This window comes from Haliotis asinina, chromosome 14 (assembly GCF_037392515.1).
Source record: "Haliotis asinina isolate JCU_RB_2024 chromosome 14, JCU_Hal_asi_v2, whole genome shotgun sequence".
Lineage (NCBI taxonomy): Eukaryota > Metazoa > Mollusca > Gastropoda > Lepetellida > Haliotidae > Haliotis > Haliotis asinina.
The window spans coordinates 22,259,799-22,276,874 of NC_090293.1; the positions used below are offsets into that span (position 1 = coordinate 22,259,799).

The 17,076-nt window shown below is 38.8% G+C and overlaps 1 protein-coding gene across 1 annotated transcript in view; it reads right to left on the minus strand.

Moving 5' to 3' along the window:
* LOC137261222 (U1 small nuclear ribonucleoprotein 70 kDa-like) overlaps positions 1 to 17,076 on the minus strand; it is a 117,274-nt gene that overhangs the window by 17,924 nt on the left and 82,274 nt on the right. Inside the window, exon 6 of the mRNA XM_067798934.1 lies at positions 204 to 285. Within this exon, the coding sequence (XP_067655035.1) occupies positions 204 to 285 (82 nt within the window). The remainder of the gene's footprint in view (positions 1 to 203; positions 286 to 17,076) is intronic.

Genomic DNA, 17,076 nt, shown 5'->3' on the forward strand with positions numbered 1-17,076 from the left:
TGAAAAAAATCTAGCAAAGCTTTCAACTCAGAGTTATCTTCCCTTGAAATAAAATTGTGGGTCATAATCCCTTTTAATCCATCTGCACTAAGACTGATGGACTGATGGACTGATAAATGGATGGATTCCTTTACATATCAGTGTCTGAAGTATTAATGGTTCCTTTCCTGGGGAAAATAGAAAATGGCTGCGGTTATACTCACAATGCATGTCTCGTTCATGTTCATACTCGATGAAAGCATATCCTCGTGGTTTTCCGGAATTCCGGTCATGGATCAATGTAATCTGGAAGAAGAGATTTATCACATTAGGAGGAGAGCTAAATTGAATCAAAGGCTTATGATGTTAATAAACCATGTACAGAATGACACAACAATCATTTTTAACAACCATAACAGAGGCTTTGTGAACCATCTTCTGTCTGTTTAGGCATGCATGTGTGGGCATTTGTCTCACCAAGTAACTGAGTGGGTGTCGGAGTTTGAGTGGGTAGACGAGGGAAAGAATTTAGGGTGATGAGTGAGTTGGTGAGCATAGTGGTGGGTTTGGTGAGTGAGGTGGCAGATTTAGTGAGAGAGGTGGCGGATATGGTGAGCAAGGTAGTGGTTTTGGTGAGCTAGGTTAATGAGTGAGGTGGTGGGATTGGTGAACAGGGTGGTGTGTTAGATGACGAGTTAGTGGACAGTTTGGTGAATGAGTGGGTTGGTCAGTAAGCTGGCCAGCAGCCAGACTACGCAAGTCATTTTACCATGTACACTTATTGAATTACACATAAAACATTAGAAGAAAAAAACAAAAGACTGAAATTGTACTATTTTATGTGAATCAGGACATGATACAAATCTTTTTTGACATTGCTTTGGTCTATTTTCCTGTTGTGGAACCAATTTCCTGAAGAAAAACCTCACATTAGACAAAGTAGATTGCAGTTCTGTGGGAGGACAGGCTAATTTCAACGAAGATAAAGAAATAACTTAAACAGCTTATTCATGTTATGTACCAAATATCCTTGAGCCAAAGCAAGAAGAATAAATTGGAAAAGTCTCATGCTTGACAAATGATATTATGAGTATGTCGTGAGGAATCATTTCTCCTCTCAGTCTCCATTAATCCAGTCTGATAAGTCCTGCACTGAGGGCAAGGAGAGATGAGATTATGGCGCTGCATCACTGTTGGTGATGGAGGACATGTCAATGGAAGAAAAACATTCAAACTGATTGACCGAAAACCGATACAAATGACCAGTGGTGACAAAGGCGGGGAGGATGGGCTTGCCATTTATAGTAACACCTAAACTTTAATAACTCACTGATGCACGACATAAAAAATATCGAAAGGACAAATTTTTGTAACAGGTTATTTCATTACAATGAACTCACAATGGACTTACCATGAACATATTGATATTTACTATTACCATATTGGCATAAAAAGGAACATAATGGAAAGGCCAAGACAATATTGGCATTATCATGACCACACTGGCATCATCACGACCATACTCACAGGTATTATCACGACCACATTGGTATTTCCATAACCATACTGGCATCATCATGATCATACTGATACTATCAAAACCACACTGGTATTATCACGACCACATTGGTATTTCCATGACCATTCTGGCAATACCGTAACCATACAGCTATTGTCATGACCACAATGGTATTTCCATGACCATTCTGGCATTACCGTAACCATACTGCTATTGTCATGACATTGGTATTTCCATGACCATACTGGCATTACCGTAACCATACAGCTATTGTCATGACCACAATGGTATTTCCCTGACCATTCTAGCATTACCGTAACCATACAGCTATTGTCATGACCACAATGGTATTTCCATGACCATTCTGGCATTACCGTAACCATACAGCTATTGTCATGACCACAATGGTATTTCCATGACCATTCTGGCATTACCGTAACCATACAGCTATTGTCATGACCACAATGGTATTTCCATGACTATTCTGGCATTACCGTAACCATACAGCTATTGTCATGACCACAATGGTATTTCCATAACCATTCTGGCATTACCGTAACCATACAGCTATTGTCATGACCATACTGGCATTACCATAACCATACAGCTATTGTCATGACCACAATAGTATTTCCATGACCATATTGGCATTACCGTAACCATACAGCTATTGTCATGACCACAATGGTATTTCCATGACCATTCTGGCATTACCGTAACCATACAGCTATTGTCATGACCATTCTGGCATTACCGTAACCATACAGCTATTGTCATGACCACAATGGTATTTCCATGACCATTCTGGCATTACCGTAACCATACAGCTATTGTCATGACCATTCTGGCATTACCGTAACCATACAGCTATTGTCATGACCACAATGGTATTCCCATGACCATTCTGGCATTACCGTAACCATACAGCTATTGTCATGACCACAATGGTATTTCCATGACCATACTGGCATTACCGTAACCATACAGCTATTGTCATGACCACAATGGTATTCCCATGACCATTCTGGCATTACCGTAACCATACAGCTATTGTCATGACCACAATAGTATTTCCATGACCATACTGGCATTACCGTAACCATACAGCTATTGTCATGACCACAATGGTATTTCCATGACCATACTGGCATTACCGTAACCATACAGCTATTGTCATGACATTGGTATTTCCATAACCATACTGGCATTACCGTAACCATACAGCTATTGTCATGACCATAATGGTATTTCCCTGACCATTCTAGCATTACCGTAACCATACTGCTATTGTCATGACCACAATGGTATTTCCATGACCATACTGGCATTACCGTAACCATACAGCTATTGTCATGACCACAATGGTATTTCCATGACCATTCTGGCATTACCGTAACCATACAGCTATTGTCATGACCATTCTGGCATTACTGTAACCATACAGCTATTGTCATGACCACAATGGTATTTCCATAACCATTCTGGCATTACCGTAACCATACAGCTATTGTCATGACCATTCTGGCATTACCGTAACCATACAGCTATTGTCATGACCACAATGGTATTTCCATGACCATTCTGGCATTACCGTAACCATACAGCTATTGTCATGACCATTCTGGCATTACCGTAACCATACAGCTATTGTCATGACCACAATGGTATTTCCATGACCATACTGGCAATACCGTAACCATACAGCTATTGTCATGACCACAATGGTATTTCCATGACCATTCTGGCATTACCGTAACCATACAGCTATTGTCATGACCACAATGGTATTTCCATGACCATACTGGCATTACCGTAACCATACAGCTATTGTCATGACCACAATGGTATTTCCATGACCATTCTGGCATTACCGTAACCATACAGCTATTGTCATGACCACATTGGTATTTCCATGACCATTCTGGCATTACCGTAACCATACAGCTATTGTCATGACCACAATGGTATTTCCATGACCATTCTGGCATTACCGTAACCATACTGCTATTGTCATGACCACAATGGTATTTCCATGACCATTCTGGCATTACCGTAACCATACTGCTATTGTCATGACATTGGTATTTCCATGACCATACTGGCATTACCGTAACCATACAGCTATTGTCATGACCACAATGGTATTTCCATGACCATTCTGGCATTACCGTAACCATACAGCTATTGTCATGACCACAATGGTATTTCCATGACCATTCTGGCATTACCGTAACCATACAGCTATTGTCATGACCACAATGGTATTTCCATGACCATTCTGGCATTACCGTAACCATAATGGCATTACAGTGAACACATTTCGCATTATAGACTGATTCCTGGACTCTGGATATACATAGCTTTGATAGTAACAGAGGAACCCCATTGAGATGTGACATACAGAACCTGAGGAAATCTAGACTTGCTTCATTTAGTGCTTTAGCACTGCAGAGAAGGCAAGGCTGTACAGAAAATGAGCACAAACTTCAGGCTGTTCATAATAGCTGTTGTAAACTGTCCTTGAAACTATTTGCTGTAAACTTACTTTCTAAAGAATGAAATGGTATGCAGTGTCACATGACTGAAGGCTCTACTTTGCTGGGTAAATACAAACATTGATTTTAAAATTTAATGGTCTTAGCAGTTTGCTCCTGAAATATTTGAATCTACGGACCATTTAAATCTGTAACATTATGCATTGGGCGTATGACAAGGACTTTCATGCTTAATTTCAAACACTGATGAGGATACCAAAACAAATGCACTTTGCAACTGTTCCGGAAACCAGCACCAATTTCCATCAAAATGTTTCCATAGAAACACATAAAAATCTTTAAACAAAAAATAACTGCAAAAAGGTACCATCAGAGCACATGCTTCAAATGGAACGGTGTCGCACCACATCTTGGAACTGTTTGGGAACTAACCTACCCTGGTTGAATAAGTTTTCTGGAAGAGATGGCCATGGTCGCTGCAATTGCTGATAATGGATAGTTTATACAGTCAGTTTTACTGAGACCAAGACATTTCTCTGACATATCTGCACCATAAAACAAAAACTAATAAAATCCTGTTTATTGCATTTCTTTCAATTACAATGTTCAGTAAACTGAACACCATACAGTCTTTAATAATAAGTACAACAATAAATTCTGTCGACAACACTATTCTATCAAAACAATTGGCCTTGGAATGAAAACTCTTGTCAGAGTTAAATCATCCTTACCATTCTTCAGTGCAACCACTTCAGTGTTAAGCATCCCTTTTCTTATTGAGGATTTAAGTTCGTAAGTATATTGCTTTTTCATCAGACTAATAAACGGCATAACAATGAAAATGGTTAAGATCCACTAAGGCTGTCTGGGCAACCTTCAGTGCCAAGAGACAGCGTCGTGAAGGCCACGAATGACGCAATGAGCGTAGAATCCACCTCCCTTATTTCAGTCTCAACCAAGCTGTCAATCATGACCAAAACAATAAGTCTGTTATAATGGCATGTGGGTCTCCTGGTGGCCAATAATAACACGCAAAATTTCCTGTTTGGGACCAAAATGGAATAACTATCAATAAAATACAAATCTTGCATGCGCTGCTACTGGTTCATTGCGCAATTCAACTCAATCAAGCGGGAGATTTTACATCTTTGTTTCAGGACTTAACAGTATCGGGTGTACTGTCCTGTCTCCTGTACCGACCCAACTAGTTAATTCATTCCGCTTCAGTTACCATTATTACTTGACTCTAGGGAAAGCTTTCCCCTTCCTGATATCAATCAAATGAGACCATTATACTACTCTGATCATTAACTTTGTCAATTTGTCAATTTTGAGGATACACTATTACATAATTTAGATAACATCACCAATAAATGGCTTACTCGGAGATTAAGATGCTCCAAATCATTTCCAACAGAATAAAAAATTCAGACCGAACCAGTATGTGATCCTAAATTACAAAAAGCACTGACTGAAGTGACTTCAATTTTTTCCCCACAGCTGAACATGAACAGTGGTGTAATAACCTCCCTACTTAGGATTAAATGTCTGCGGATGTTTGTGGCAGCTCATCTATTTCAGGAAGGTTGGAATTTCTTAAAACCTGTCCTCTTTTGCAGACCCTTCTAGAGCTTTCTGTCTACAGAGAACCATGTGTCTACCGTCCAGCCGGTAACCTAGCTTCCAATAGATGCATCCTCATGCCCCTTGCGAAGTCTCTGAACCTAGCCAGACATGTTGAGTTGAGTGGGCAATTATACCTTCATCAAAATGCCACCTTGCCCGAAACACATTTCATGAATACAATTAATTGTACATGTCAATTATAGCGTAATTGTATGCTTACATTTGCAATCAATCATTATGGCACGTCTACCAGCCTTTCGCTGGGGTTATTTTGCATTTTTTCCCTCCATGATCATTTTCTCCATGCACCCATTACCCTCTTATATTGCTGATCACTTACTTAGTCCCAGTATCACCCGCTAATGATACTGCACATCAATGTTTAATCATTAGTAATACCTTTGGGAACAAACAGAAAACCCAAGTCTCAATGCTTGGTTGAATAATACTGGCAATATTACGTTCTGGTTTGGCACTTAAATTGCAACTTTGTGTTAATATCGTTAGTATTGAAATATATCAGAGTTGTGTATTGATTAAACTGTATTTACAGTGACTGGCAGAATCTAGTCCAGCTCCCAGCTGTGAGAAGCGTGTTGTTAGCTACAAAAGGTTCTGTTTAAGTAGCAGGCATCAGTCTTTAATCATCGTTGCAGAGACAAACACACTGGCTGTACGTGCAATTTCCATCAGTAGATGGTAGTGTCTATATTACATCGGCGACACAGAATATGCAGCTGGGCATCCATGGGAAGTTCAGAAACGCAACCTGCTTATTAATCAGGCTTGATCATGTGCAGCCATTCATTTCCCTGGGATCATTGTCAGTAGAAAGACACCCCTTTTGACTTGAGATACTCTGCTGTGAAAAGTCAGTTTTTCTAAAGGATGCACTTGGTGTACATTAGGCAGAGAATGTCTCAGTACATAGACAGACTGGTAATTCACACCTCAGATCCCAACCTATGGAGCTTGATCATGTTTGAAGTACATTTTGACAGAATCCAATCCCAGACTGGGGAACATTTGCACCTGAAATCTCACCCATCACTTTTTTATAACAGACTCCTATCTTTCAAAAAACTCCATCAAACTCAGAATTACTACTGACATTAATCTCTTCTTTAATTGGATACCATAATTCATCAAAACACCATGTCCAATCACATATCCATATTCAAGACTGATTCTCACCCCTTCAAAGAATCCAAACCAAAATTGACCACCTCTCCGAAAAAATTGAGACAACATTCCTTAAATCCAATCCTGAAGAGAATCTCTGCCAGTACTGAATCCCATCCCTCAGAATCCAACACCATCAAAATATTCCCTGCACTTATTCCACATGCCAACAACCCTAGGTGCAGTCAAACTCAGTTACTGGGCTAAATATCTCAAAAATAGATACCCCAGGTTCAACCAGAAGACAAATCTTTCAACAACAACCGAGAATAATGACTTAGACATACGATATGCACCTTCACAAATTCCATGAAAGTTACACCATAATGACTTCATGAATGCCATCTCTGAAGAAACAGGGCAACTCTCCTGTAAAAGCCAGAAGAATTCCCCTATGAATGTCTGAGCAAGGACAGCATGTCTGAGGGGTCAGCGCGTGTGTATTATCGCAATTATTTGTTTGGCGGAGATTGAGTTACTGTTTGTGTTATGTGTTTACTGCTGAAGCAATGCATGTTTCCAAGATGTCTGACCCATTTGGGTTTCATTGCCATCACTTCTGTTTACAGAACAAATACCTGTCTGATTGATACATGTCTTACTCCAGTCCCTAATCACCTACATTCCCTTTAAATGAGCAAAAATAATGCGACTTGTGAGAACAAATGCTTGCACACAGCTTGTAACATTCATTCATACTCATGCTAGATGGAATGATCAGAGCTTTACCCACCCCTGTTCACTCACTAAAAACGGATAATTTTACAGAATGCCTTGAAAATTGTCATATAATGGTTCTGAAATGACCAAAATAGGGACTTTTCAGCAAAAATACTTTCTGACATTTTGGGATAAAAAAGATGAATGGGTTTCACTGTGCATTACCAAGTTATATAATAACTAAACTACAAATGAAAAGAAACCATAAATCCCATTAAGAAGAAGCATATGAATCTGATGATATCTGGCCCTGAATATGTCCCAGAAGCAAACAACAATAAAAATGTCAGTAGACAACCAAACCTCTTTCCTCCTAATAATTAAGTCTGTAGGTAGGGGTTCAAAATTTTCTTAAAAGCCACTTGCCACAGGGCAGGTAACTGTAAGAAAGTAACTTGTTGTGACTAATGTTCCACTTGTCCTGATTTAATGACATAATCAAGAGTGATAAATAGCAAAGAAAGTTAACTTTACTTTATTATTATTGCGCAATTTACTACCTACATTTTGAACAGACATGAAATTAAATCCAAGATATTTGCACTTCAGAACTAAAAGTGGGAATTATCTAGTAGCCCACAGATAAGTAAGATACCATTACAGTGCACTGTCTAAACCAGACCAGCTTAGGACTGAGTAAAAAGTCCGAATCAGACAGCAGTCCAGGTTACACAGAAATTTCCCGTATCAATGCCTGAAGATGGTACTGTAAATTCAGTCTGGACAATACAGCAATCTAAGAAATACAGAGTTCTTGTTGGATAGAATGCACTGTATTTGATTTCTTGAAATGAGAGCTAACATGTCCCCAGTGCGGGCGATGGGATATTTGAACAGCTGATAGGTCCAGCAAACAGGCCTCAGTTTGGGAAAACCCAGGCGACAAAAAAACCCCAAAACAAACACTTTGTTGTTGTCTAGTTGTAAAACATTGGACAGTAACCATCTGGTCTGGCTTTGGAAGGAAGACTGCTGGTATTAGCAACAAGTCAAAGCACTTCTCACTGACTATATGCTGCTGACCTCTCTCCACAGCTAACCCTGAAGTCTATTATCAGGGAAATAGGCTAAAAAACTAAATTAATGACCGCCATAATTTATCATCAGAATGTGGGATATGCAATTTTCATGTCACTGACAAAAGATTATAAACAATGTTGGGAAATTAACACATACCACTGTCATTTGAAAAGTTTTTCATTGACAAAAGTTCATCTGTATTGATTCCAAACGTTTCATGCCCACATTAATTGACCGCAGTTTGCAATATGAGTCTCACCTGTTAATAAAACCTTGACGGTTATCGGAAAGTGTAAATTATAACCACAATAGCTGTGTCACAGCTTTGGGTGTACACATACTGCAGACCTGGCCTCAATACGCCGATCATGTCTTCCCATCAATGGCATTTATTACAGTCAGGAACCTTCCTATCTTTTGTCCACTCACAGACGTTCTCCTCTTCATCTAGATTTGTCTTGGACAAGAATTAATGAGCTAGATTCCGAGACCTAATGGACAAAGCATTTTCACAATCAAGAAGTGTTTAGTTTGAGCCTCGGATACGGAATAATTGGTGGAAGGCACCGTGTGAAACAGGTACATTGATCACGTGTAACAGATGTACGTATTAAGACTGTGAGAAGGAGCACGATATTCAATTCAAGGCATACTTCGGAGCTTACAATTCAGTACCTTGGGCAAAACTGTGGATAGCTCAGCAAATACTGGATACATATGTGCAAATGTGCTGGACTTGTGTTACTGTTGACGGAGGATATTTCACGTGACGCTTTTGAGAGGAACAGAACAGGAGAGCCGGCCACAAGTTTTTAACCAGGACACGAGGAATATACATGCAAGAAGTGCAGTAGAACTCCACAGTGCAGTTGATACTCCAAGAACAAACAGGATCTGGTGACCACATGTAGCTCTTAGAATCCATCCCAGGAATCCAGTTATCTTCTGGCAGCGTTGCACTAGAGTAATTCATGATGGTGGACCAATGACTGCATGTCATTCCATGAATGTCTATATTACCAATCTCAATAGAGACCAAGCAAAGTGCCTCAGTGGGCAGGCGAATTGTTCTTCCTCTGATATTAGCAGGAGCAATGTCTAGACTAAGGCGACTGGTGAAAAAAGTTTGAACATTAACTCAACCACATTAGCATTTTCACTCAATTTGTCAATCCCGTGTGGGCCAACTTAACCCCACTTTCAACTTCTCATTACAGCAAAAAGTTACTTCAAAGACTTTGGTTATCAACTGTTGGCTGGCTTTTAAATATTTTCAAATTTGCTTAATTTCATGAAAAGTTAATAACTGCATTCTGAAAGGTTATTACCGGATTTATTTATCTTTTTAAAGTTTTTATCCAGCAAAGACAGAATCTACATAATGAAATATGCAGCTACTGCAATTTCCAGGTCATGATCTAACTTACGAGACGTACTTAATCAATCAGGTAACAATAGATGCCAGGTATGAAACATCTGAGTATGTATCATGTAGTGAGCAGGTAAACTTCTAATCTTTATCTAATGTGTGCTGACAACTGCTGGTTCAATATTTCAAAGCCTCCAAGATACTTTATTGACATCAGTATTGTGTTTACTTAAATGTTCAGATTGTACAACCATTCTATGGTTAGTGTTAATGCATCTAGGTCAAGTGTCTCAAGTGTAAATTTTCTGAGTTGGTGAGGTTCATAATCGTGCATTTCATGAACAGATTTTTTAAACACTGACAACACATTTATCCACTGAGAAGAAATGAGATCATCATGGACAGCAGTGTATTTCGGGGTACGTAAACAATAAATATCAAATTCGATCAATCCTAATCAGGAAAATTTCAGACAATAAATCAGATAACTATAAAGTAATTTATGTTTGAGGGGAACACCTGATATTTCTTTTCTAGACGTGGACAGTCCCTGCAAACATTTAAGCTATTTGCCAATAGCTCCCCTCTGTCCAACCACTGAATGCCAGGTGACACTGACAATGTCCACAAGCATATTAATGGTTGTGGAAAGATTTGATGGATGCTGTGTCCTAATTAGAAAATGAAACAAAGCACCTTGCTACAACTGTATGGTCAATCCCAAGTTCTCTGAATAGCCTTTGATCTTTGATTGCGTGACAGATCTCAGGTGTGATCGTGGCTTTGGTGAATATCGCCTTGTGAAGGTTGGCTGTGGGGGAGGAGTACGAGTTGTGACCGTGAGAAGGTGATATACACCCACCATAGGGTTGCAGCACATGTAGTGTGTTAGCCAGCTAGAGTTGTAGACAGGCCCTACTTTACATTTACCACATCTGTCAGCACACCAAGCTATGTAGAACAAGCTGGTGTGAGTAAACATTGTGGCATCTTCATCAGGGACTCACCAGAAACAAACTATACTTCAAACCAGAATCATCGCCAAAAACTTGACGACCTTTCCCTATGAACCATTAAGACCTGCTGAGCATCGCCTACCTGCAGACGTCGGGAGTAGAAAGACACGGTGTAGGAAGCCACGGAGCAGTAGTTACTATGAGCAGTTCACATCAGAACCATGGGGGACGTAACGAGAGAGAAGGGGATTGTACCAGGATACCAATGAACAGGGATACTACTATGTGAACAGGGACAGGGATGTACGCATCAAGATGGATCTGGTCTAGTGATGCACACGAACCGGGCGCTGTTTGTATGGGGGGATGAGAAGGTAAGACTGCCTCCAGTTCTTCAACTTCTAACTAATCATCCTTAACTAAATTCCAAGCACTACCAATACAAGATAGCTGAAATCAACCCTTTCAGATTTACTCCAAACTGTTGAAAAATAAACTAGATCCTGTGAAAAGATCGCGAAGGAAATGGTACGACATGAATGCAAGTAGAACGTGACTCCACTTACGACCATCTCTTGGCATACAAAGACACTGGTTGTAACACAATGGAAACTGAATCCCTACCGAAATGAATGACTAAAAAAAATGCAGCCAAGCTAGACCATAAGCATCATGCGGCAACATTTGGAGAGTTCAAAGACAAAAAAGTGTAAAATGTTAACAGCTTTACCACGCAGTGGTAATCCAAGCTCAAACTGCAGTAGCGAAAGTTGCTCTCAGTTTTGTTCTCCACATATTTTGAGAATCGTAAAGCTGCAGAGAAGTCAAGTCAGGAAACATTTTTATGGAAACAGCTAATGACGCTGAAGAGTATATCAATCACCTCCTACGTCTCATGTTATACTGTAACTGCACTTAAACTTTCTGCAAACGGATCAAATTTGGTACTCTGATCAGGTCAGGTGCATTTGCAAAATTTCTTGAATTTCTCAATTAAACCAAAAATTAAACTTCTTGTGTCAAATTTTGCATGAATATGGGTTTTACATTGACCCACAAAACCAAAGCTATTTGATCATATAAGAATTTAGTAAAATATTGAAATAGTGTCATGTGTTCAAGATTTGATCATAGGACCTGTACACTTCTTGTCAAGAACTTGTAAAATGAATGCCTCTGTGCGCTCCCCAAAATGCCACATTTCTTTTCTCTGCACCGATTTCATACACTAGCGCATTCTGGGAAACACTCTGCTGTTAAGATCCTGTTAAAATCTGTCTTTAAAAAATCATTATCTATGGTATAGTATATGTCACCTAAATTCTTGAAAAAGGAAACCAATACTACCAAATTGGGTGACAATCTATTATCCCGCCAGAGGATAATGCATGTATAACACACCTATGACATGAAGACAGTATGCTGCCCTGTGAAGAAAATATGAACACATTAAGGAGATAACAAGGGTTAAAGACTGCTCTCAGCAGTCATTCAGTGGTCTGGGTTATGGGAAGACCTCTAGTGGAAGAGTCGCTGCACCTCCAACACTCACTGGAACTATCTTTCACCAGATAATGACAGCCCTACCTCGTCCCTAATGGCACCCTAAAATAGCTGCAGGTATAACTTAATTATTTCAACTCTCTCTGCTCTCTCGAGCATCAAACTCTGGTAGTAATATGCACCAACGGTGGAAAGTAAAAACAAATCCATTATGTCCTAAGTTTGTTAACATTTAGCAAGTAGAACCTCTGACTTGCATTATATTTGACAAAACTCTGGAAAAGCAAATGCAGGGACTGAGGACTTTACTGAAAATCAATTCCTTCCTTCAGCTTGTCTTTTCACAAGTTCGAGTCGAACTAGTTCTGGTGTATCTAAATCAAATGTTTCATCATATCAAAGGATTCAATATCTAATAAAAGGTGATTTAAAGTTGCAGACTGTTGCACAATTAGATTGGAGCCTGCTTCAACCGCATGGCCCTGACAGGTAGTGGTGCTAGGACAATATACACCATACTATACACGAGATGATATTTCTGTGTATCCCATGTCAATTCCAGAGCAAAGTGCTTCAAACACAGCTCTGAACTCATTTCACATCTCCACGCACTGTTCATCACCAAAAAACTTACATCCAAGCTAACTCCAATGCTCAGGATTTTTCATCAACACAAAACATTTTGCACCACGACTGTGAATACAGCATGGAAATTGCATACCTTGATAGTATTGTTGGGAATTGGTTGAAATCTCACAATTGATGATTGGCAATCATCGGGAAACTTCAGCTGTTACTGTAGATAAGTATTAAGAAAAAACATGCTGTTTCATGTTTTATGAAGGAACTACACAAACTGTGTTTCCAAATTTCACATCAAATCTAAAAATGTGCAACTTGCTACTATAAAGCAATGACTAATATATCATGAACGTAAACTTCCCAGTCTTCAAGAAAAATTCAGTTGTGAAGTGAGTTTTCTAAGAATCTAACACGTTTTCAGGCCCTTACAATTCCATGATATGTTCCATCACCAAATATTTCAAACACTTTAAAGAGTAGTAACAAAATTGTTTCTGTTCGAGTGTGAGAAGATGTGATCGATTGTTTGATTGTATGGTCACTCTGACCAATCTCGATTATTTCAATTAATCGGAACACCACTTGACAGAATGGCGGAGTCATTCAAGCACAACCACAGAGCACAAAGCATGACAAATGCTGTAATACATGCACATTACAACACATTATAAGACAATGTATTGCCCATGAGAATCCCAGTGATGAAACCGTGCTCTTGATATTCTGCCAATCTTTTTCAGCAACTGTATAAACACACAGGTAAAATTATTTCTCACTGCAGATATTTATATTCTTTAAGCAAGCAGTGATAATGTGTAAACTTGGATGCCCCTACCTTCTGCAACATCCAGCTCTGGCAGCCTACACTACATCCCTCCCCACATACATACGATGTTGCATGCTTAGAGCAGTCTGCCTGTAAGTCCATCATGGACGATAGTGCATGCAACGCTGCAGTTTTACTCACAAGATACTTCTTGCACCTTTTAGAACACAAGGTAAAGAAACAGATGAAATGCACCTGCTTATTTTTGGAGCATTAGAGTTTGGCTTAACAAAGCTGTAACACTGATTGATCCATTCTCTTGTGGACTTATGTTCATATGAACATAGTACTTGATTTGTGAAGGGAATTATTAGCAACTTCTGTCGACAAATCAGATGGAAAACAAAAAATAAGAAGCAATCAACCAATTTGTATTTTTCATCAAATATACATAAATATATATAAGATTTTTTTCCCGGAATATATCCAAACTGTTACCAAATTAAAACTAGTTTTACTTTAAAAACCCAATTCCAAATATCTGTATACGTGGTTCAACATATCCTGGTTTATACATGAAAATTAAGACAACTGAATCTGGTAAACATATTTGCCCTGATCAGTTTGCTCGCAGGATGGTATCTTAGACTGATCAGAAACATGGTATCTTAACAGTGATTTTTTCAAATTGCCTCTCCATGGCCTTGAGATGAATACCAGCTGTACAAGCTTGAGGGGAATGTGCTCCCATGTGGTATGCTGTCTATTATCACAATGTACTCAGACTGGCTAGGGCTTAACTGGAAACATACCTTCGGCATGTGCTTATAGTTGACAACTACTAACTTTTCCACTGAACCTGCTGGACTAGTAAGTTCAGTTTTACACCACTTATAGCAATATTCCAGCAATGTCAATGTGGGTGACACCAAAGACAGGTTTTCACACATTGTGCCAATGTGGGGAATCAAACCGAGATCTTCGGAGTGATGAGCGAAACGCATTACCTAAAGGTGATCCCACCACCTCGTCTGTTAGACTAAGGTTCAAACTAGGGATGTCATGATACCTATGTTTCATGAATCTATATGCATCACGATACCTATGTTTCATGAATCTATATGCATCACGATACCTATGTTTCCTGAATCAATATGTCTCACGAAACCTACGTTTCATGAATCTATATGCATCATGATACCCATGTCATTTTCGAGGCATTACGTAAATTCAGCTACATGTTGAACATTAATATTTCAAATTATTTAACTTTTCAAGAAAGATCAACATGTTTTTATTCTAAGCGACTAAAATGTTCTAATTTCCCTTGTGTGTGCATGAAAAATAATCATTTACAACTCTCATAACATGAAACAAACATAAAATGTAATGATACATAAACAAATTTACTCTGGTTCTTTCAAAACTTAAGATAAATACAGTTTTGAATGTATCAATAATTGCATCATCTTAGAAAAAGTATTGATGCATGATCGATGTACTGATGTATCCCTAGTTTAAACAGCTTTAGACTTCATATAATCCAGGTTAGTCATGCTGGTCCTTTTTAAGTTCACTTCTCCTCCACATTTAAGTCAACGTGGAGTGTTGATCATAACGTCAATCACTGGTTTAGACTTGATCATATGGACACCATTTAGATGCAGCATGTGAGCGTACAACAAAAATCATTTAATCAAATTCAGAGTCAAAAGCAGTTGTAATTGAATTAAAACTCCTAAATCACTTACTTCAATTTTGTCAGTTTTTCTGATCTCAATAATTTACAGCCATTTATGACACATATTTAAAAATATACATAATAGTATATAATATAATATAATATTTATAATATTGGAGACACAGCTTGCTGCTCCGCTTGTGTTTGATTTGCCGAATGAGTCAATCACTATGTTAAACAGAATCAGATCAACAAATTGAAAGGACCCCCTAGCTTTGATCCTTAATTTCCAAGCACTTCTGTCAAAGCAAAAATCTAGTGTTTTCGAACAGGCTAACACTTCCGTCTACAGCATCAATCCCTCATTAATGAGGGTTCAGCTCCAGCTCAGAAAAGGTCAGTGTTGGTGGAGACATTGACTAGTATTCCCTTGATGGTTACAGGTATTTTCAACACGAAGGAGGATTACACAGCATAGGTGCAGCTATTTACGAGGGGCTGTTGATCTGAAGCGGATTAACTGCCAAGAATTCCGCGTGGATGTTGAGCTAGGTTAAGATATATGTACCTTGACTTCTCTGACAACACTGCCAGATATTTTATGTTCCGTCATTTAGCAGTCTATCCTAGCGGATCTGCAGCCCCTCGATTAGGTGCATTGGAGGTTAACTCGTGTAATAAGTTCCCAAACACAAACCGAGTAAACGACTTCACAGGTGGCACAGCACACACCGCCCTCGCAAACAGACCCAAAGGCAGCCAGATTAAGATATTATCAGATGTTATGACGAAAATTTATCTCTGTATGTTTCTAATCAAACTGTTTAGGTTCATGGTTCCAAATATGTCTGTTTGTCGATGTTTATTAAGGCCAACTCAGCAATATTTCAGTCCTATGGCAGCAGTCAGTAAATAATCGAGCCTGAACCAGACTATCCAATGATCAACATAAAGATCATTGATCTATGCAATTAGAGGTTCAAGATATGCACAGATTCAAAACTAGCATCAAAACCATTTTAGTATAATTCAAACTTCAAAGAAGTGGTCAAAAAACTTACTACAGGTCTAAACTTAATGGTTTAGAAGTTTAATGTAATTAATAAACAAAAAAGAAAATTGCCAAGAGTGAATATTGACAAACAAAAACGATAAATCATCCCCGTGAAGAAGGATACAGGCCACTGCAAATTCTGCCTCATCTTGGAGAGATGTTTCATCTACAGAGTACTTTATAGCTCACTAACTTGATAGTGAAGAAACTGCATGTTATCCCACACTGGAACACGTTATGCATACAAATAATACATACAATAACAAACAGAAGCATTGCTCACAGTATTTTGTCAGCCTTATTTTGTATCACATTAAGTGGGAGTGTCTCTGTTACCTTATGTGGGAGTGCCATTGAGCCGTACTGTCAGAGTGGGTATTTCATTACCCAGCTTTGAACAATGAGATTCACTCATTCCATTCTTCCAGCATGTTTGCAATAATTAACCAATGTGGGCGAGTCAATATAGATGTTGTGTCAATACAGATGTAGATATATTTACTAGCACTCTACTTTGTAGATCACTGGTAATTCTTGTTGCTGCAAGGTAGCCATTATTTTCTTATTAATGCTAATTTTCACAATGTGACCCACTGTGCTCAGAGTTCATTTCAAAGCTTTAAC